The sequence below is a fragment of the Rattus norvegicus genome, chromosome 1 (assembly GCF_021556685.1).
Source record: "Rattus norvegicus strain SHRSP/BbbUtx chromosome 1, alternate assembly SHRSP_T2T, whole genome shotgun sequence".
NCBI classification, from domain to species: domain Eukaryota; kingdom Metazoa; phylum Chordata; class Mammalia; order Rodentia; family Muridae; genus Rattus; species Rattus norvegicus.
The window spans coordinates 85,455,299-85,476,701 of record NC_141534.1 but is presented as its reverse complement, the minus strand read 5'-3'; the positions used below and the strand labels follow the sequence as shown (position 1 = coordinate 85,476,701).

Here is a 21,403-nt window from a genome sequence, read left to right as displayed (position 1 = left end):
GAGTTTTTCAGGTAAATGCATGGAACTAGAAAATACCATCCTGAGTGAGGTAACTCAGAACCAAAAGGACATGTATGGTATAAAGGTCAATAAGCAGAAGGTCCCAAGTAAGGACACCTCAGTCCCACTTGAGACAGAGAAGAAAGCAATCACAAGGAGGGAAGGGCTAGGACAGGAAAAGGGAGTTGGAGAATAGGGAAACGTGATATGGTATTGGGTAGGGAGAAAGGAATGAAGACCTGAGGGCCAGCACAAAGAATGGAAACAGGCGACCTCGGAATGAAGGAGGTTGGGAGGACACTCTGAAATATACCAGCAACCTAGAAAATGGGAGAATCTCAGGTCTCAAAAGGGGAACCTTAGGTGAAATGCCCTACAGTGGGGAGAGCAAACTTATTGGACCCATCTCCGGCAGAAAGAGTGAGCATCAAGTGAGGGATGTGGCTGCTATTCCACAGTGAAAGCTCTGACCCATAATTGTACCTGTGTGAAAAAAAATGCAGAGATGGAAATGGAGAAGACCCTGAGGAAAAGAAGGTCCAGTGACAGGTGCAAAGTTGGTTCCAGCTCAAATGGAGGCCCTAAGACCCGACATGATTACTGAAGCTATGTGGCATTCACACAAAGAGACCTATAATGACTTCCCTCCAAAAGACTCCACAAGCAGCTGAAAAAATCAGATACAGATATGTGCACCTAACTAATGAACAGAAGCTTCAAACCCTCTGGTCAAATAAGGGGAAAGCTGGAGCAGGCTGAGTGGAAGGATGACTCTATAAGAGGGCCAGCAGTCTCAAATAACCTGGACCCCTGAGATCACACAGACACTGTTTCATCAACAAGGCAGCCTTCACCAGCTGAGATGAGGCCTCCAACACATATACAGCAGAGGACTCCCAGGTCTGGGTTGAGTCAAAGAAGATGCACCTAACCTTCTAGAGACTGGAGGCCCAGGAACTTTAGAGGTTTGATGTGGTGGAGTGCAAGAGGGACACCCTTGTGGAGATATGGACTGGGGAAATGTGGAACTATCCAGGGTAGATCAGGAGGACTACAATACCTGGAGTGTAAAAATAAAAAAATAAATAAATAAATAAATAAATAAATAAATAAATAATAAAAGAACATGGAGATGCACAAAACTCCATTTTTTCTATAGTAAAGAATAAAATATCAATATGAAAAGGGAGAAAAGTAAATTCAAAATAAGAAATGACTAATGACAGAGATGGAGAAACAGGTTCCTCAGAACCTCTTGTCTTTGAATGTTCCTAGATGTAGCCAATAATTTCTACTTATTTTACTGCACAAAGGAGTCAGAGCCTGATTTTTCTACTTACAACCAATTAGCCCTGAGATATTTTTAGTCTGGAGGAAAAAGATCTAAGTGCACAGATTTGGATGATGTGAAAGAGAAGGATGGTCAAGTTGTTGACGATGCCCCATTTTCTGGTAGGAATGACTTACCTCTCTGGTTTGCCTTGAAACAACCAAATAGGCCCAAAAGTCAGTCAGGGAATAATTCTCCCTCCTTGATGCCTGGATGGCTTTGTCCAGGCTCTCATCAAAGTGCCACTCATTCTTCTCATACCGATGTTTCAGCTCCTCTTCTATCCCTTGCATATTTCCATTCTTGGTATAGAATGAAGACAGTGCCCTGGGAAGAAAGAGAAGTGAAAAGTTCAAAATCAGAATTATGACCCATGAAGTTAGAGAGGAGAAGAGGCAGGATGATATTGATTATGACAATTTCCCTGGTGACAAACAGGGTAAGGATGATTAACAATCATAAAGGAAGTTAGGGATGGTAAACAAGGGCTAGAGTACATGGACAGCTCAGACAGCCTACATGTGATACTTCTTCTTAATACATAGGCCAATGAGAACAAGATGGAGAAATATGATGTTAGAATCTAGGAGACTGCTGTTCTTCCCATGTCACAGACCCAATCAGGCACCTACTAAGAGCATAGTCTCTTAAAATCTAGTTGGCATATTGCCAAGTTCCAGAATATCTCACCTGGAGAAGGGGGTTTACATTGAAGACACACATCCTGCTCCCTAACTGCATCCATAATTGGGAGTCAAACAAGCTGCACCCTGCCTCATGGTGAAACCTTCTTCTGGGACCTCCAAGAACCCTGATTCTGGCACGTAAGTTCTGACTTACGCTTCATGAGTTCCCTTTTATCAAGTCTTGATCTTAGAGCCTTAACTACTGGGATTCTCTTTGTAAAAATTCCCCCAACCCGCCCCCTCACCAATGAGTTTGGGGCTTTTTCACACTTTTTCTTCTATTTTGATTCAGTATATCTGGTTTTATGTTGAGGTCCTTGACCTACTTGGACTTGAGCTTTGTGCAAGGTGACAAAAATTGGTATATTTTCATTTTCCTACATACAGACTGCCAATTAGACTGGCAACATTTATTGAAGATGCTTTCTTTTCACCATTGTATATTTTTGGCTAGCAGCATTCAGATGAAGATGTAGAACTCTCACTCCTCCTACACCATGCCTGCCTGGATGCTGCCATGCTTCCACCTTGACAACGATAGACTGAAACTCTCAACCTGTAGGCCAGCCCTTATTAAATGTTGTTTTCATGAGACTTGCCTTGTTCATGGTGTTTGTTCACAGCAGTAAAACTCTAATGAAGACACAAATCTTTCACTTGTTTGGTTAGAGTTACCCCCAAGACATTTTATATTACTTGTGACTATTGTGAAGGGTGTTGTTTCCCTGTTTTCTATCTCACCCTGTTTATCATTTGTGTAAAGGAAGGCTACTAATTTGTTTGAGTTAATTTTATATCCAGACACTGTGCTGAAGTTGTGTATCAGCTGTAGAAGTTCTCTGGTAGAATTTTTGGAGTCATTTATGTATACTGACATATCATCTACAAAGAGTAATACCTTTACTTCTTTGCCAATTTGTATCACCTTGATCTCCATTTGTTGTATTGCTCTATCTAGAACTTCAAGTACTATATTGAATAGATATGGGGAGAGCAGGCACCCTTTTCTTGTCCCTAATTTAATGCTTCAAGTATCTCTCCATTTAATTTGATATTGATTGTTGGTTTTCATATTTTTATATTTGTTTAGGGATGGGCCTTGCATTTCTGACCTCTCCAATACTTTTAACATGAAGGGGTGTTGTATTTTGTCAAAGGCTTTTTCAGCATCTAATGAGATGATCCTGTGATTTTTTTCTTTGACTTTGTTTAAATGGTTAATTACATTAATAGATTTTTGTATATTGAACCAACCTTGCATCCCAGGGATGAAGCCTCCTTGTTCGTTGGTGACTAATGGTTTTGATGTTTTCTTGGATTCAGTTTGCTAGAATTTTTTGAGTATTTTGCACCAACATTCATAAGCTAAATTAGTCTGAAGTTCTTTTTCTTTGTTGGGTCTTTGTGTGATATCAGAGTAATTGTAACTTCAGAAAATGAATTAAGTAGTATTCTTCCATGTTGCCTGTCTCATTCCTGAGTCCTGAACTCTGCTGACATCTCTGTGTCAATAGCATTTGAACTGGGTCCTCAATCTGTGGCACTGTTTGAGAAGGTTTTGGAACCTTCAGTCAGTAGATTCTTGCTGTAAAATGCATCACTGAGGATGAGCTTTGAGGCTTCATACCTTTACTCCAATTCTCTCTGCTTTCTCTTGGGGTTGAAGATGTGATCTCTCATCTTCCTGCTCTAGCTGCCTTCTACTATGCCACACACACTGCTACAGACTTTCCCTTTGAAGCTAGAAACCCAAATAAACCCTTCTTTCTGTGAGTCATTTTGGGCATAGTACTTTATCACAGCAACAGAGAAGTAACACATATAGTATTGTATGATGAGTTTCTAAGGCAACAATCCACCTCAGTGTTCCCTTAAATCCCACACCTGGGACCTGACAGCCAGGCAAATAGATTTTTTTCAAATGAACATCTGTCAAATTTGTGACAATTACACCATTTTTCTAGCTTGGTTTCTACTGCTGTAATAAAATGCTAACAAAAACCAACTTTCAGGCAAAAGGTTCTTTTGGCTTACAGGCCACATTATAAATCATTGCTGAGGGAAGATAAAGCAGGAACTCTGGCAGGGAAGAGTTTATAAAGAGTTCATGGAAGAGTGTTTGAACTCCATGGCTTGCTCAACCTGCTTTCTTATATAAACCAGGACTAAAGTCCAGGGGTGACACTGTCTGCAGTAGGCTGGGTCCTCACACATTCAACATTAACCAAGAAAATACCATCATAGACTTGTCTACATGCCAATCTGATACCCAAATGCTCAGGTGAGGGGCCCTCTTTCCAGGTGACTATGATTTGTATTGAGTTGACAAAACACAACCAGAACAATCATCTTCATAATTAGCCATCAAATGGAACAAGAGGATCATTCTTAGTTTAAAGAAGCAGGAAGAAGCTAAGTTCATCATCACGATCAGATAGGTATCTAAAAGAAACTGTATTTATTTTCAAATAACCTACCATCTTTACACTGTTAATTTTCTTTAGTGAATTATCTTTCTAGCCCTTGTGATATTAATCTTCATTGTCAGTTTGACATGATTTAGAATCATCCAGGAGACACATCTCTGGGTGGCCTGAAAGGGCATTTTGGAGAAGTAGGAAGATGTACCAAACAGTGGTTTTCAACATTCCTAATGCTGTGACACAGTTGTACAGTTCTTCATGTTGTGTTGACCCCCAACAATAAAATCATTTTTATTAGTTCATAACTGCAATTTTGCTAGTTATTAATCATAATGTAAATATTTTGGAGTTTTACAAAGGTATGACAAGCTGCAGATTGAGAACTCATGACCTAGATGTGGAAGGCAACGATCTATAGGCCTGTGTCTTGGACTGAATAAAAAGGATAAAGTGAACAGATTGCCATAATTCATCTCTCCATGCTTCTTTCATTCTTTTCAGCTTTCTTTCTATTTTTAATGACAAGTATACATATATCTGTGTGTTGGTATTTGTGCACATGAGTATAGGTGCCTCCAGAGACGAGAATACTGTCAGACCCCCTGAAGAGTTATAGGTCACTGTGAAACCACCTGACATGGGTGCTAGAAACTGAACTCAGACCTTCTGGAAACAAGTTAAGTTCCATCTCTCTAGACCCCCTCTCTGTGTAAGAAATGAAGTTACACTGTGACAAGCTGTCTCAAGCTTTGCTGCCATGTTTTCCTTACTATAGTAGACCATATGTCTGCAAATTAAACAAACCAAAAAACCCTTTCCTTCCTTGAGTTACTTTGGTTGAGTACTTTCCATAGAAAGGAGAGAAAATAATTGAGTACAACAGGAATGTGTCTGAAGGAACTGCCTCACCATTAAGTACTACCTTCCTTCTGTTACCTCCATGTACCATTCATTCTCCACACATTTAGTTCAAAACCTTGTATAACTGTATCTGTTACTGAAAATGTCCAAGATTAACAATGTCTGCCCTGGGCTCAGAATAAAGCTAAAATGCATGAGCCCTTTAGAATAAGAAATTCCTACACAGGTTTAACACAATAGTCTCTCATAAAGACTAAAATATCAAAGGTGTTGTATTCCATAAACCTAAAATATAAACAACTGCTGTTGAACCTGTAAAACCCTAGAAATGCTGAAGCAGCAGAGTGAGAAGCAGAAGGAGATAAATGTAACAATAGAGATACTGATATGAAAAAATTACATTATATGCTGTTATGGAAATATAACAAACCCCTTTTTGTTATACAATTGACACACTATCTGAAAAGGAACTTTGGGTCTGGGAAAAGGCTGAATAAATAAAACTGATTGCTATGCAAGCATGGGACCCGAGTTTGAATCATGAATGCTCATACAAAAAGTTTGCATGTATAACATGCCTCTACCTGTAGCAATGGAGAGCAGAAACAGGTGGATCCTACATGCAGTCTGGCCAAAACTGTCTGCTTGAGACTCGTGAAGAGGCCATGTTTCACAGCAATAAGAACAGATATGAACAGAGGAAGACACTTGGTACCTACCTTGTTCTAACCTCAACACATCTCCATAGGAGCGTGCACAGCTCACACAACCCAACAGCCCAGACAAATCTCTGGGTGTCTATGACAGTGTTCACAGAGACATTTAAAAGGGATGAGAAGACACCCTTTGAATGCTATCATACCACTTCTCAGACTGGACCCAGATTGAACAGATAGAAGCTGAACTGAAAATCAGCACACTTCCCTCTGTTTTACATAGGGCCCTCCCTGCCATGACAATGTTCTCAAGCTGAAAACCAATGTAAACCTTTCATTCTTTCTTTAAGTTGCTTTTTTTCTGATATTTTGTTACGTTAAGAAGAAAGAAAATAAAACTGAGCAGTACCGTACAAATCCTATACTGAAATATCATACCATGGAGCATAAAATAAGCAATTATATTTGTCTATTTAAGAAAAGGGAAAGTCAAGGGCAGCATGTATTTGGTGTCTTGAGGATACACCATCTTATGCTGATAGTAGAAACCATTATTCCCTCTCCTATCCAAACACAACACTTACCAAGTGGATCCAGAAACCCCTGCGAGGTATGTGACAGCATCCAACAGGCCAAGTTCTTTCATAGCACTCAGCACCCCAAGACAAGCGATATGGGCTCGAAGCCCCCCACCAGAGCCCAGGACAGCAATGACTGGAGCCTGGGCATTAAAGGAAGGACAATTAGTAGATAATGTAAGGAACAAGAGAATACCTAACGTCCTGCTTTGATGGAATGAAATCTGGCTGCTCTTGTATGGTTAGTCTGTTACTATTTACCCGCAATTCCCTGCTCAACCTGGAGGGGTTGAACTATAAAACCTAGGGACAGCACAGACAATCCCACCAGCCTGACCTTTCACTTCTACTCACCTGGTCTGCTTGGATGTTCAGCTTTTTTAGACCCTCCAACACCTTGAAACTGCGTTTGTGCACAGCACGCCTTTCTTCTTCCTGGAGTCCAGTGGCAAAGTAAACCCCAGAGCTTCCAGAGAAAAGGGGAAAACAGGAAATTTCAGAAATTTGTCAGTGAGAACAAAAGCATAGAAATCAACTTGAGTGGTGCCCTCCAAAGAGCAGGATTCTTAGGAGCAAAGGTGGTCAAGGGCTCTGCATCTAAGATGTGTATCAGATATTAATAACATAAAATAAAGAGCAGCCACGGTGGCTTTTAAGGTAAAGGTGTCTGTCAGTCACTCTGACGACCTAAACACATAGTAAAGGGAGAGAACTGAGTTGCCCTAGATGTCCTCTGACCTAAACATGCACTGAGACACTGTGTGCAAGCATGTGGGCCAGCATGTGGCCAAGCATGCACTCACCCACATACACACAGAAAACAGATGATAGATTGATGTTTAAATAAATAAGTTTGAGACACCGCCGGAACCTGAAGGAACAGACTGGATAAACAGTTCTCTGCACCCAAATCCCGTGGGAGGGAGAGCTAAACCTTCAGAGAGGCAGACACGCCTGGGAAACCAGAAGAGACTGCACTCTGCACACATTACTGATTCCAAAGGAAAACACCAAACGCCATCTGGAACCCTGGTGCACTGAAGCTCCCGGAAACGGCGGCGCAGATCTTCCTGGTTGCTGCCGCCGCAGAGAGCTCCTGGGCAGCACCCCGCGAGCAAACTTGAGCCTTGGGACCACAGGTAAGACCAACTTTTCTGCTGCAAGTGACCTGCCTGGTGAACTCAAGACACAGGCCCACAGGAACAGCTGAAGACCTGTAGAGAGGAAAAACTACACGCCCAAAAGCAGAACACTCTGTCCCCATAACAGGCTGAAAGAAAACAGGAAAACAGGTCTACAGCACTCCTGACACACAGGCTTATAGGACAGTCTAGCCACTGTCAGAAATAGCAGAACAAAGTAACACTAGAGATAATCTGATGGCGAGAGGCAAGCACAAGAACCCAAGCAACAAAAACCAAGACTACATGGCACCATCAGAGCCCAATTCTCCCATCAAAACAAACATGGAATATCCAAACACACCAGAAAAACAAGATCTAGTTTCAAAATCATATTTGATCATGATGCTGGAGGACTTCAAGAAAGACGTGAAGAACTCCCTTAGAGAACAAGTAGAAGCCTACAGAGAGGAATCGCAAAAATGCCTGAAAGAATTCCAGGAAATCATAAATAAACAAGTAGAAGCCCATAGAGAGGAGTCACAAAAATCCCTGAAAGAATTCCAGGAAAACACAATCAAACAGTTGAAGGAATTAAAAATGGAAATAGAAGCAATCAAGAAAGAACACATGGAAACAACCCTGGATATAGAACACCAAAAGAAGAGACAAGGAGCTGTACATACGAGCTTCACCAACAGAATACAAGAGATGGAAGAGAGAATCTCAGGAGGAGAAGATTCCATAGGAATCATTGACTCAACTGTCAAAGATAATGTAAAGCAGAAAAAGCTACTGGTCCAAAACATACAGGAAATCCAGGACTCAATGAGAAGATCAAACCTAAGGATAATAGGTATAGAAGAGAGTGAAGATTCCCAGCTCAAAGGACCAGTAAATATCTTCAACAAAATCATAGAAGAAAACTTCCCTAACCTAAAAAAAGACATACCCATAGGCATACAAGAAGCCTACAGAACTCCAAATAGATTGGACCAGAAAAGAAACACCTCCCGTCACATAATAGTCAAAACACCAAACGCACAAAATAAAGAAAGAATATTAAAAGCAGTAAGGGAAAAAGGTCAAGTAACATATAAAGGCAGACCAATCAGAATTACACCACACTTTTCGCCAGAAACTAGGAAAGCCAGAAGATCCTGCATAGATGTCATACAGACCCTAAGAGAACACAAATGCCAGCCCAGGTTACTGTATCCTGCAAAACTCTCAATTAACATAGATGAAGAAACCAAGATATTCCATGACAAAACCAAATTTACACAATATCTTTCTACAAATCCAGCACTACAAAGGATAATAAATGGTAAAGCCCAATATAAGGAGGCAAGCTATACCCTAGAAGAAACAAGAAACTAATCATCTTGGCAACAAAACAAAGAGAATAAAAGCACACAAACATAACCTCACATCCAAATATGAATTTGGCAGGAAGCAATAATCACTATTCCTTAATATCTCTCAACATCAATGGCCTCAACTCCCCAATAAAAAGACATAGATTAACAAACTGGATACGCACTGAGGACCCTGCATTCCGGGAACACAACTCAGAGACAAAGACAGACACTACCTCAGAGCGAAAGGCTGGAAAACAACTTTCCAAGCAAATGGTCAGAAGAAGCAAGCTGGAGTAGCCATTCTAATATCAAATAAAATCAATTTTCAACTAAAAGTCATCAAAAAAGATAAGGAAGGACACTTCATATTCAACAAAGGGAAAATCCACCAAGATGAACTCTCAATCCTAAATATCTATGCCCCAAATACAAGGGCACCTACATACGTAAAAGAAACCTTACTAAAGCTCAAAACACACATTGCACCTCACACAATAATAGTAGGACACTTCAACACCCCACTCTCATCAATGAACAGATCATGGAAACAGAAATTAAACAGAGACGTAGACAGACTAAGAGAAGTCATGAGCCAAATGGACTTAACAGATATTTATAGAACATTCTATCCTAAAGCAAAAGGATATACCTTCTTCTCAGCTCCTCATGGTACTTTCTCCAAAATTGACCATATAATTGGTCAAAAAACAGGCCTCAACAGGTACAGAAAGATAGAAATAATCCCATGCGTGCTATCATACCACCACGCCCTAAAGCTGGTCTTCAATAACAATAAGGGAAGAATGCCCACATATATGTGGAAATTGAACAATGCTCTACTCAATGATAACCTGGTCAAGGAAGAAATAAAGAAAGAAATTAAAAACTTTTTAGAATTTAATGAAAATGAAGGTACAACATACCCAAACTTATGGGACGCAATGAAAGCTGTGCTAAGAGGAAAACTCATAGCGCTGAGTGCCTGCAGAAAGAAACAGGAAAGAGCATATGTCAGCAGCTTGACAGCACACCTAAAAGCTCTAGAGCAAAAAGAAGCAAATACACGCAGGAGGAGTAGAAGGCAGGAAATAATCAAACTCAGAGCTGAAATCAACCAAGTAGAAACAAAAAGGACCATAGAAAGAATCAACAGAACCAAGAATTGGTTCTTTGAGAAAATCAACAAGATAGATAAACCCTTAGCTAGACTAACAAGAGGACACAGAGCGTGTGTCCAAATTAACAAAATCAGAAATGAAAAGGGAGACATAACGACAGATTCAGAGGAAATTCAAAAAATCATCACATCTTACTATAAAAGCCTATATTCAACAAAACTTGAAAATCTGCAGGAAATGGACAATTTCCTAGACAGATACCAGGTACCAAAGTTAAATCAGGAACAGATAAACCAGTTAAACAACCCCATAACTCCTAAGGAAATAGAAGCAGTCATTAAAGGTCTCCAACCAAAAAGAGCCCAGGTCCAGACGGGTTTAGTGCAGAATTCTATCACACCTTCATAGAAGACCTCATACCAATATTATCCAAACTATTCCACAAGATGGAAACAGATGGAGCACTACCTAATTCCTTCTATGAAGCCACAAATACTCTTATACCTAAACCACACAAAGACCCAACAAAGAAAGAGAACTTCAGACCAATTTCCCTTAGGGATATCGACGCAAAAATACTCAATAAAATTCTGGCAAACCGAATCCAAGAGCACATCAAAACAATCATCCACCATGATCAAGTAGGCTTCATCCCAGGCATGCAGGGATGGTTTAATATATGGAAAACCATCAACGTGATCTATTATATAAACAAACTGAGAGAACAAAACCACATGATCATTTCATTAGATGCTGAGAAAACATTTGACAAAATTCAACACTCCTTCATGATAAAAGTCCTGGAAAGAATAGGAATTCAAGGCCCGTACCTAAACATAGTAAAAGCCATATACAGCAAACCAGTTGCTAACATTAAACTAGATGGAGAGAAACTTGAAGCAATCCCACTAAAATCAGGGACTAGACAAGCCTGCCCACTCTCTCCCTACTTATTCAATATAGTTCTTGAAGTTCTAGCCAGAGCTATCAGACAACAAAAGGAGGTCAAGGGGATACAGATCGGAAAAGAAGAAGTCAAAATATCACTATTTGCAGATGATAACATAGTATATTTAAGTGATCCCAAAAGCTCCACCAGAGAACTACTAAAGCTGATAAACAACTTCAGCAAAGTGGCTGGGTATAAAATTAACTCAAATAAATCAGTAGCCTTCCTCTACACAAAAGAGAAAGAAGCCGAGAAAGAAATTAGGGAAACGACACCCTTCATAATAGACCCAAATAATATAAAGTACCTCGGGGTGACTTTAACCAAGCAAGTAAAAGATCTGTACAATAAGAACTTCAAGACACTGAAGAAAGAAATTGAAGAAGACCTTAGAAGATGGAAAGATCTCCCATGCTCATGGATTGGCAGGATCAATATAGTAAAAATGGCCATTTTACCAAAAGCAATCTACAGATTCAATGCAATCCCCATCAAAATACCAATCCAATTCTTCAAAGAGTTAGACAGAACAATTTGCAAATTCATCTGGAATAACAAAAAACCCAGAATAGCTAAAACTATCCTCAACAATAAAAGGACTTCAGGGGGAATCACTATCCCTGAACTCAAGCAGTATTACTGAGCAATAGTGATAAAAACTGCATGGTATTGGTACAGAGACAGACAGATAGACCAATGGAACAGAATTGAAGACCCAGAAATGAACCCACACACCTATGGTCACTTGATTTTTGACAAAGTAGCCAAAACCATCCAATGGAAAAAAGATAGCATTTTCAGCAAGTGGTGCTGGTTCAACTGGAGGTCAATATGTAGAAGAATGCAGATCGATCCATGCTTATCACCCTGTACAAAGCTTAAGTCCAAGTGGATCAAGGACCTCCACATCAAACCAGACACACTCAAACTAATAGAAGAAAAACTAGGGAAGCGTCTGGAACACATGGGCACTGGAAAAAAATTCCTGAACAAAACACCAATGGCTTATGCTCTAAGATCAAGAATCAACAAATTGGATTGCATAAAACTGCAAAGCTTTTGTAAGGCAAAGGACACTGTGGCTAGGACAAAACGGCAACCAACAGATTGGGAAAAGATCTTTACCAATCCTACAACAGATAGAGGCCTTATATCCAAAATATACAAAGAACTCAAGAAGTTAGACCGCAGGGAAACAAATAACCCTATTAAAAAATGGGGTTCAGAGCTAAACAAAGAATTCACAGCTGAGGAATGCTGAATGGCTGAGAAACACCTAAAGAAATGTTCAACATCTTTAGTCATAAGGGAAATGCAAATCAAAACAACCCTGAGATTTCACCTCACACCAGTGAGAATGGCTAAGATCAAAAACTCAGGTGACAGCAGATGCTGGCGAGGATGTGGAGAAAGAGGAACACTCCTCCATTGTTGGTGGGATTGCAGACTGGTAAAACCATTCTGGAAATCAGTCTGGAGGTTCCTCAGAAAATTGGACATTGAACTGCCTGATGATCCAGCTATACCTCTCTTGGGCATATACCCAAAAGATGCCTCAACATATAAAAAAGACACGTGCTCCACTATGTTCATCGCAGCCTTATTTATAATAGCCAGAAACTGGAAAGAACCCAGATGCCCTTCAACAGAGGAATGGATACAGAAAATGTGGTACATCTACACAATGGAATATTACTCAGCTATCAAAAACAACGAGTTTATGAAATTCGTAGGCAAATGGTTGGAACTGGAAAATATCATCCTGAGTGAGCTAACCCAATCACAGAAAGACATACATGGTATGCACTCATTGATAAGTGGCTATTAGCCCAAATGCTTGAATTACCCTAGATCCCTAGAACAAACGAAACTCAAGACGGATGATCAAAATGGGAATGCTTCACTCCTTCTTTAAATGAGGAAAAAGAATACCCTTGGCAGGGAAGGGAGAGGCAAAGATTAAAACAGAGACTGAAGGAACACCCATTCAGAGCCTGCCCCACATGTGGCCCATACATATACAGCCACCCAATTAGACAAGATGGATGAAGCAAAGAAGTGCAGACCGACAGGAGATGGATGTAGATCGCTCCTGAAAGACACAGCCAGAATACAGCAAATACAGAGGCGAATATCAGCAGCAAACCACTGAACTGAGAATAGGACCCCTGTTGAAGGAATCAGAGAAAGAACTGGATGAGCTTGAAGGGGCTCGAGACCCCAAAAGTACAACAATGCCAAGCAACCAGAGCTTCCAGGGACTAAGCCACTACCTAAAGACTATACATGGACTGACCCTGGACTCTGACCCCATATGTAGCAATGAATATCCTAGTAAGAGCACCAGTGGAAGGGGAAGCCCTGGGTCCTGCTAAGACTGAACCCCCAGTGAACTAGTCTATGGGGGGAGGGCGGCAATGGGGGGAGGGTTGGGAGGGGAACACCCATAAGGAAGGGGAGGGGGGAGGGGGATGTTTGCCCGGAAACCGGGAAAGGGAATAACATTCGAAATGTATATAAGAAATACTCAAGTTAATAAAAAAAAAAAAAGAAATTAGGGAAACGACACCCTTCATAATAGACCCAAATAATATAAAGTACCTCGGTGTGACTTTAACCAAGCAAGTAAAAGATCTGTACAATAAGAACTTCAAGACTCTGAAGAAAGAAATTGGAGAAGACCTCAGAAGATGGAATGATATCCCATGCTCATGGATTGGCAGGATTGGCAGGATTAAAATAGTAAAAATGGCCATTTTACCAAAAGCGACCTACAGATTCAATGCAATCCCCATCAAAATAGCAATCCAATTCTTCAAAGAGTTAGTGAGAACAATTTAAATTCATCTGGAATAACAAAAAACCCAGGATAGCTAAAACTAATCTCAACAATAAAAGGCCTTCAGGGGGAATCACTATCCCTGAACTCAAGCAGTATTACAGAGCAATAGTGATAAAAACTGCATAGTATTGGTATAGAGACAGACAGATAGACCAATGGAACAGAATTGAAGACCCAGAAATGAACCCACACACCTATGGTCACTTGATTTTTGACAAAGGAGCCAAAACCATCAAATGGAAAAAAGATAGCATCTTCAGCAAATGGTGCTGGTTCAACTGGAGGTCAACATGTAGAAGAATGCAGATCGATCCATGCTTATCACCCTGTACAAAGCTTAAGTCCAAGTGGATCAAGGACCTCCACATCAAACCAGATACACTCAAACTAATAGAAGAAAAACTAGGGAAGCATCTGGAACACATGGGCACTGGAAAAAATTTCCTGAACAAAACACCAATGGCTTATGCTCTAAGATCAAGAATCGACAAATGGGATCTCATAAGACTGCAAAGCTTCTGTAAGGCAAAGGACACTGTGGTTAGGACAAAATGGCAACCAACAGATTGGGAAAAGATCTTCACCAATCCTACAACAGATAGAGGCCTTATATCCAAAATATACAAAGAACTCAAGAAGTTAGACCGCAGGGAGACAAATAACCCTATTAAAAAATGGGGTTCAGAGCTAAACAAAGAATTCACAGCTGAGGAATGCCGAATGGCTGAGAAACACCTAAAGAAATGATCAACATCTTTAGTCATAAGGGAAATGCAAATCAAAACAACCCTGAGATTTCACCTCACACCAGTGAGAATGGCTAAGATCAAAATCTCAGGTGACAGCAAATGCTGGCGAGGATGCGGAGAAAGAGAAACACTCCTCCATTGTTGGTGGGGTTGCAGACTAGTACAACCATTCTGGAAATCAGTCTGGAGTTTCCTCAGAAAATTGGACATTGAACTGCCTGAGGATCCAGCTATACCTCTCTTGGGCATATACCCAAAAGATGCCCCAACATATAAAAAAGACACGTGCTCCACTATGTTCATTGCAGCCTTATTTATAATAGCCAGAAGCTGGAAAGAACCCAGATGCCCTTCAACAGAGGAATGGATACAGAAAATGTGGTACATCTACACAATGGAATATTACTCAGCTATCAAAAACAATGACTTATGAAATTCGTAGGCAAATGGTTGGAACTGGAAAATATCATCCTGAGTGAGCTAACCCAATCACAGAAAGACATACACGGTATGCACTCATTGATAAGTGGCTATTAGCCCAAATGCTTGAATTACCCTACATGCCTAGAACAAATGAAACTCAAGACGGATGATCAAAATGTGAATGCTTCACTCCTTCTTTAAAAGGGAACAAGAATACCCTTGGCAGGGAAGAGAGAGGCAAAGATTAAAACAGAGACTGAAGGAACACCCATTCAGAGCCTGCCCCACATGTGGCCCATACATATACAGCCACCCAATTAGACAAGATGGATGAAGCAAAGAAGTTCAGACCGACAGGAGCCGGATGTAGATCGCTCCTGAAAGACACAGCCAGAATACAGCAAATACAGAGGCGAATGCCAGCAGCAAACCACTGAACTGAGAATAGGACCCCCGTTGAAGGAATCAGAGAAAGAACTGGAAGAGCTTGAAGGGGCTCGAGACCCCAAAAGTACAACAATGCCAAGCAACCAGAGCTTCCAGGGACTAAGCCACTACCTAAAGACTATACATGGACTGACCCTGGACTCTGACCTCATAGGTAGCAATGAATATCCTAGTGGATCACCAGTGGAAGGGGAAGCCCGGGGTCCTGCTAAGACTGAACCCCCAGTGAACTAGACTGTTGGGGGGAGGTCGGCAATGGGGGGAGGGTTGGGAGGGGGACACCCATAAGGAAGGGGAGGAGGGAGGAGTATGTTTGCCCCGAAACCGGGAAAGGGAATAACACTCGAAATGTATATAATAAATACTCAAGTTAATAAAAAAAATGGAAAAAAAGAAAAGATACACATAACATAAATAAATACATAAGTTTAACTTGAGCTGGAGACACAAATGTCTCTGAAGGAGCTTCCTCGACTGTAATTAAATACTACATTTCTTCTATCTGTTACCTCCACCTTCCCTTCACTCCCCACACTGTTACTTCAAGAGCTTGTGTAGCTTTATCTGTAACTGACAGGGTACAAGACTGATTGAAGAGAGAAGAGGGAGAGTGAGGGAGAGGGAGAGAGGCTAAAGGAGAGAGAGAGAGAGGGAGAAAGAGAGAAAGAGAGAGAGAGAGAGAGAGAGAGAGAGAGAGAGAGAGAGAGAGAGAGAGAGAGAGAGAAAGCTTGCTGCTAATGGCCAGGAACTAGAAACAACCTAGAAGTCCCTAAACCAAAGAATGGATTTTTAAAAAAGTTGCACATTTATACAATGGAGTTTTAGTCAGCAGTTAAAACTAAAACTAAAACAAAAAATGCCATCATAAAATTTGGAGGTAAATTGATGGAACTAGAAAAATATGACCTAAGGTAACCCAGATCCAGAAAGACAGACATACTGTATACTCACTTATAAGTAAGTATTAGCTATTAAGAATAGTCAGACCCAGAAATGCTAAATAACAAGAAAGTCTGTAGGGGGTGACTCATGAATATCCCTGGAAGAGAATGCAACTGATGAACTGAAGGTGGGTAGAGATGTGACCAAAAGGGACCAGGTAAGGGACAGAAGGTTGAATGGAAGGGCATTTGAGGGGCAATTAGGTCCCCTAGTACAGGGAAAACTTCCAGGAATCTATGAGAGTTATACTAGTGAGAGTTCCTAGTAATGGAGGATGAAGAACCTGAACCAGCCATCTCCTAGACCCAGGCAAGACTTATAGTGCTGAAACTGGAACACCACCCAGAAAAAGAAATTTGACCTACAACCCTGGCCTAGCCCAATCACAAGGTATGAGAGAGACCACAGCAGACACTGTCTGGATGGACAGGAACTGGAAGTTGGATAGTCCAGAGATCTATGGCAGAACTAAACAGGTCAGGCCAAACGGGGAGTGTCAATGAAATTATTACTAATATTCTGCTCTAGTCATAGACTGGACACTAATCCAATTATATTTTAAAAGGCTTCATCTAGCAACTGATAGGAAAGGATGCAAAATCCCACAGCCAAACATTAAGCAGTGAGGAAAGAAAGGAAGGATTATAGGAGACAGATGGGTTAAGATAACACAAGAACATGGCCCACAGAACTAACAACTTAGGGTTCATAAGAGCTTAGAGAAAGTGAGGTGTCTGTCACACAGCCAACATGGGTCTGTGCCAGGGTCACTGAATATGAAATGGTTGTTTAACTTGGGATTTTTATGGGACTCTGAAGAGTGGGAGTAGGGTGTGTCTCTTATTCTTAAGACCTTTTTCGGGCTGGGGATTTAGCTCAGTGGTAGAGCGCTTACCTAGGAAGCGGAAGGCCCTGGGTTCGGTCCCCAGCTCTGAAAAAAAGAACCAAAAAAAAAAAAAAAGACCTTTTTCCTTCTACTGAGTTGCGTCATCCAGTCTCGGTATGAGGATTTGTGCCTAGTCTTATTGCATCTTTTTACTCTGTGTTCAATTGCTATCCCTGTGAAGTTTGGTGCTTTCTGAATGGAAACAGAGGACAAGTGGATCTGGGGAATTAGGGTTTGATTCCTGCAACCCACACGGTAGAAGAAAATCACTCTCATAAGTTATCCTTTGATTTAGACAAATGTGCCATGGCAGAAGCACACTACTCCTCACATACACAAAATAAATGTCAATAAAAAACATTAAAAGTTAATCATGCCCATGACTCACCGCTTATGTTGTGACTTAGGAGACTCTGCACAGCTCATCTTCCTGACTTCTACCACTTTCAGTGTTGCTTTCACCTGTGGTACAATCACGCACCGCTTTGTGGTGAGAGAGTGGGGTTCAGATGTCAATGTTGGCTCTAGCTGTGGTTTCTGTAGGAATGAACGTAGATAGATAAATAATCCTTATGGCATATTAATCCAACAGTCTAGAGTTACTTTGCAGTGAATAGCTGATAAATATCATAATGTCATGGATTGAATTCAAATAGCCATTTAAAAAATGGAAGTGTGGCACAGAAAAAAGGAAATATAAATTACATCCTTGTGGCAAGGTTGTTGAACACACACTGGAAGATTCTGTCTTTAAACTAGATGTTTCTGTCTTTTCACCATTGGCTCCTCAGCCCAGAGGACAGTGGTTCCATCCAATTGTGGCCATTGCTATGGCTGCTGGTAGGATGATGCTAAGCTTATCACTATCCTCCTCAAGGCTAGTCAACACGGTTTCTCCTCCTCCTACCAGACTCCCTGGTATATACTGGGGATGAAGTTCACTGTAACTCCATCCCAACTATTAAAGATCAGAGGCTGTAAGGTTGGCTGTGACTTATGATGTGTCACTGCCTTGCCCCATACTAAAAATTCCTTACTGCAGAAAGGCATTAGATGTTTCAAGTTCTTTGTAGATGTTGCTAGGAGATGGGCTAGGAGGCCCTGACACCTGGACCTGTCCAGTTTCCCCAAACACAATCATCTACCACTCTTCCCTCCTGTGGGAGTAACTGATGAAAACAGACAAATTGCACCAAATTTAGCTCTGGGGAAGGCAACTACCAACTGAGATTTGCCATTCTTGGTGACCATCAGCAGTGATAGAATTCATGAATCCTACATAACAGTTGTTTTTAGTTTCAATGTGATAGGTTGCTTTTATTCTATTTATCAATTCTGCCATCCCTGTACTTGCTGAGTTTCTCTAGCAACTTAGCTGGTAGCTGTTGTCTCCAAAAGGACCCATTTGCCCCTGCTGACTGTCAGGGAGTCAGTTTACAGACAGCTTCAGTGACACAAACACATATAAAAGGAAAGATTGATAAGAAGATTGTGGTACTTACAGACCTTGATGATGCCCAGCAGGCCTCCTGTAGAGGAAAGATAGATAGGGAAAAATGGCAACCAGCAATATATCCTGAGGGACTAGATCATGGGTTGCTTCAAAGTGGCAGACAAATGTCTGGATGGTGCATTTAAAGGAAGCCCAGCCTACAGAGGAGAGGGGAAAGGTGCTATCTAGTTCTAATCTTTTTTGCAAGTTGGCACCCCATGGGTGTGGTAAAGAACTAACTGAAAAATCCGTAAAAAGGGAACTAACTAGAAATCTTTTTCCTGAAAGTAAACTGAAGTTCACATTAAAAATACATGGAAGGGTAAACACTCTTGTCAGAATTGTTTTTAAAACTGAAGTGTGTATGTTCAATTGTCTCAAAGGGCACACAGTATCCCCACTTCTACCCGATTTTTCTGACTTTTTTCAAAACACTGAATAACTATTCATGTTTTCTACTTTTCAATCCCCCCTAGCACTTCTATAATAAAAAGTTATACTTAAAGTGGAAATATGGTACCTATGTTACACTTGCCATGCAGAAATGAGATTATAATTTTATTAGTTAAGTGTGTTCTTTAGACATGACAGAGAAACTGCACCTCAATGTAATCATTTTTCATACACGACCATCATGATAAAATCTCTAGTTGACATGAAAATGTGGATGGGAGAAATTCCACAAGGCTCAACCCCTCGACAAGCTACAGCCATTTAATTGTTATTGATAAAGGAAGAGTTGGTATCCTCAAAGGATAAACCAAGTGCATTATTAAATCCCAAGTGGTCAGCCCTATGAACATGTACATATAAGCATCTGCTCCCATCAGCTTCTAGATGAAGACTCTTGGATTATGATTGAGCTAGGGTTCAATCTATGATTATTGTAGAAATATTTTGAATCATTTCATTGACTTTTATTCCTTCGCCGTGTTTAGTTCTGCCATGGCTCTCTGAAATACATCCTTTTCCCTTTGGTCTTCTTAATGTCTTGCTCCTCACAGCCTTCTCTTGGGAGCACTCTCACTAGCTGTGCTTTTCCTCTTTTCTTCCTTCTTTCTCTAATATTTTTTCTGTAGTCAACAGAACCCTGAGGAAAAACGCAGGCCAGAGACCAACTACTGGCTCCAGTGACCCAGAGGTCAACCACAAAGCCCCTGCCTTTTATGATTTCCATACAAAATGTTGGCCACTCTTTTAAGAGACTGTGGCAGTTTTAGGTAACAGGACCTAACTTGAGGATGTAGGACCACCAGAGTGGGCATTCCACATTATGGGCCAGCATCCCTTTTAATCTAGCTCTGTGTTCGTGGGACAATTAGCAAACTGCACAGTCAATTCCCACCCACTATGAGAGGGTCCCAGTCCCAAGCCTTCCCTACCAGGATGGGTTTATATCCTTAAACAATGGGTCAAAGGAAGTCCTCTCCTCAAGTTGAATGTGTAAGGTGTTCTGTCACAGCTATGTAAAATACAGTCTTTGAGTTCAGATCCCTCACCTTGAAGTAGGAAAGTAACTGTGATGTTCAAATGGTAAATGTGGAGCCTGCCCTAGGACTCAGCTGCACACTAAACTTGCTTCTCACCCCATTGTGCCAATCTCTCCTGTTCACTTCCTCTCCTGTATTCTCTCCCTCCCTCCTCCTTAGCCAAACACACAGCACCTATATAGGTGAGTTGTAATGTCTTGTGTTACTCTTTGTTAATTTCTCAGGAAAAAAAATGTTTACTTAACTCACCAGTGTCACGGACAATTACCTATAAACAAAACCTTTACTCTGTCAGGTTCTGCAGAAAAGGAACTTGCCAGGGCAGAAAAAAAACTTCCCCAGGTCTCAAATAGAATGGGTATTGTGTTACTTCCTGCTAATTTCTCCAGAAAATACATAACTAGCCAAGGTCTCAAGGCTAACATCTGCAAATTGCAGATAATAGCATCTGACTCATGGCATACTTACATTGTAAAGGAATGCAATCACTAACAACCTACTTTATACTCAGTAAGCAACACCTTGTGTAAATCATTAACCTTATTAGTTATTATCAGGTGGTAATAAAGGTCAAACTCAATAAGGAATTGATATGAAGTCTTCCTTCTATTCTATTGGCTTAGTTTTTGTTGTTGTTATTGTTGTTATGGTTTTGTTGGGTTTTTTTGTTTTGTCTTGTTTTTTGTTTTCTGAGATAGGGTTTCTCTATGTAGTCCTGGCTATCCTGGAACTCTACTGTAGACCCGATCAGGCTGGCTTCAAACTCAGGTCCATCTGTTTTTGTCTCCCAAGTACTGGGGATTAAAGTCATGTACCACAACCACATGGGCTCTCCCATTTTTAAAGAATCTACATTTTCTCAAACTTCAGTGTTTCATGTCCTTCCAGAATAAACAATTGGAAATAGTCTATTTATCCAGTATATACATATACACTAATAAACATACATATATAGTACACAGACAAATCATAGACATTATATATACACTCTGTAGGCACACACTATATACACATTTACCCACTATATATAGTATACACACGCAGCATAC

General features: G+C 40.7%; 1 protein-coding gene across 7 annotated transcripts in view; it reads right to left on the bottom strand.

Annotated features, from left to right (window-relative positions):
* Positions 1–20,508, bottom strand: part of Pla2g4c (phospholipase A2 group IVC) — a 97,828-nt gene extending 77,320 nt beyond the window's left edge. For 2 of the 7 annotated variants that reach the window (XM_087593289.1, XM_087593324.1), the window contains exons 1-6: positions 20,364–20,506; positions 18,875–18,901; positions 17,761–17,909; positions 6,889–7,000; positions 6,541–6,677; positions 1,468–1,657 (exon numbers count right to left, since the gene is read on the bottom strand). In XM_087593289.1, the coding sequence (XP_087449415.1) occupies positions 1,468–1,657; positions 6,541–6,677; positions 6,889–7,000; positions 17,761–17,798 (477 nt within the window). In that variant the 5' untranslated portion in view covers positions 17,799–17,909; positions 18,875–18,901; positions 20,364–20,506. 7 annotated transcript variants of the gene reach the window in all.
* Between the last annotated feature and the right edge of the window lie 895 nt (positions 20,509–21,403).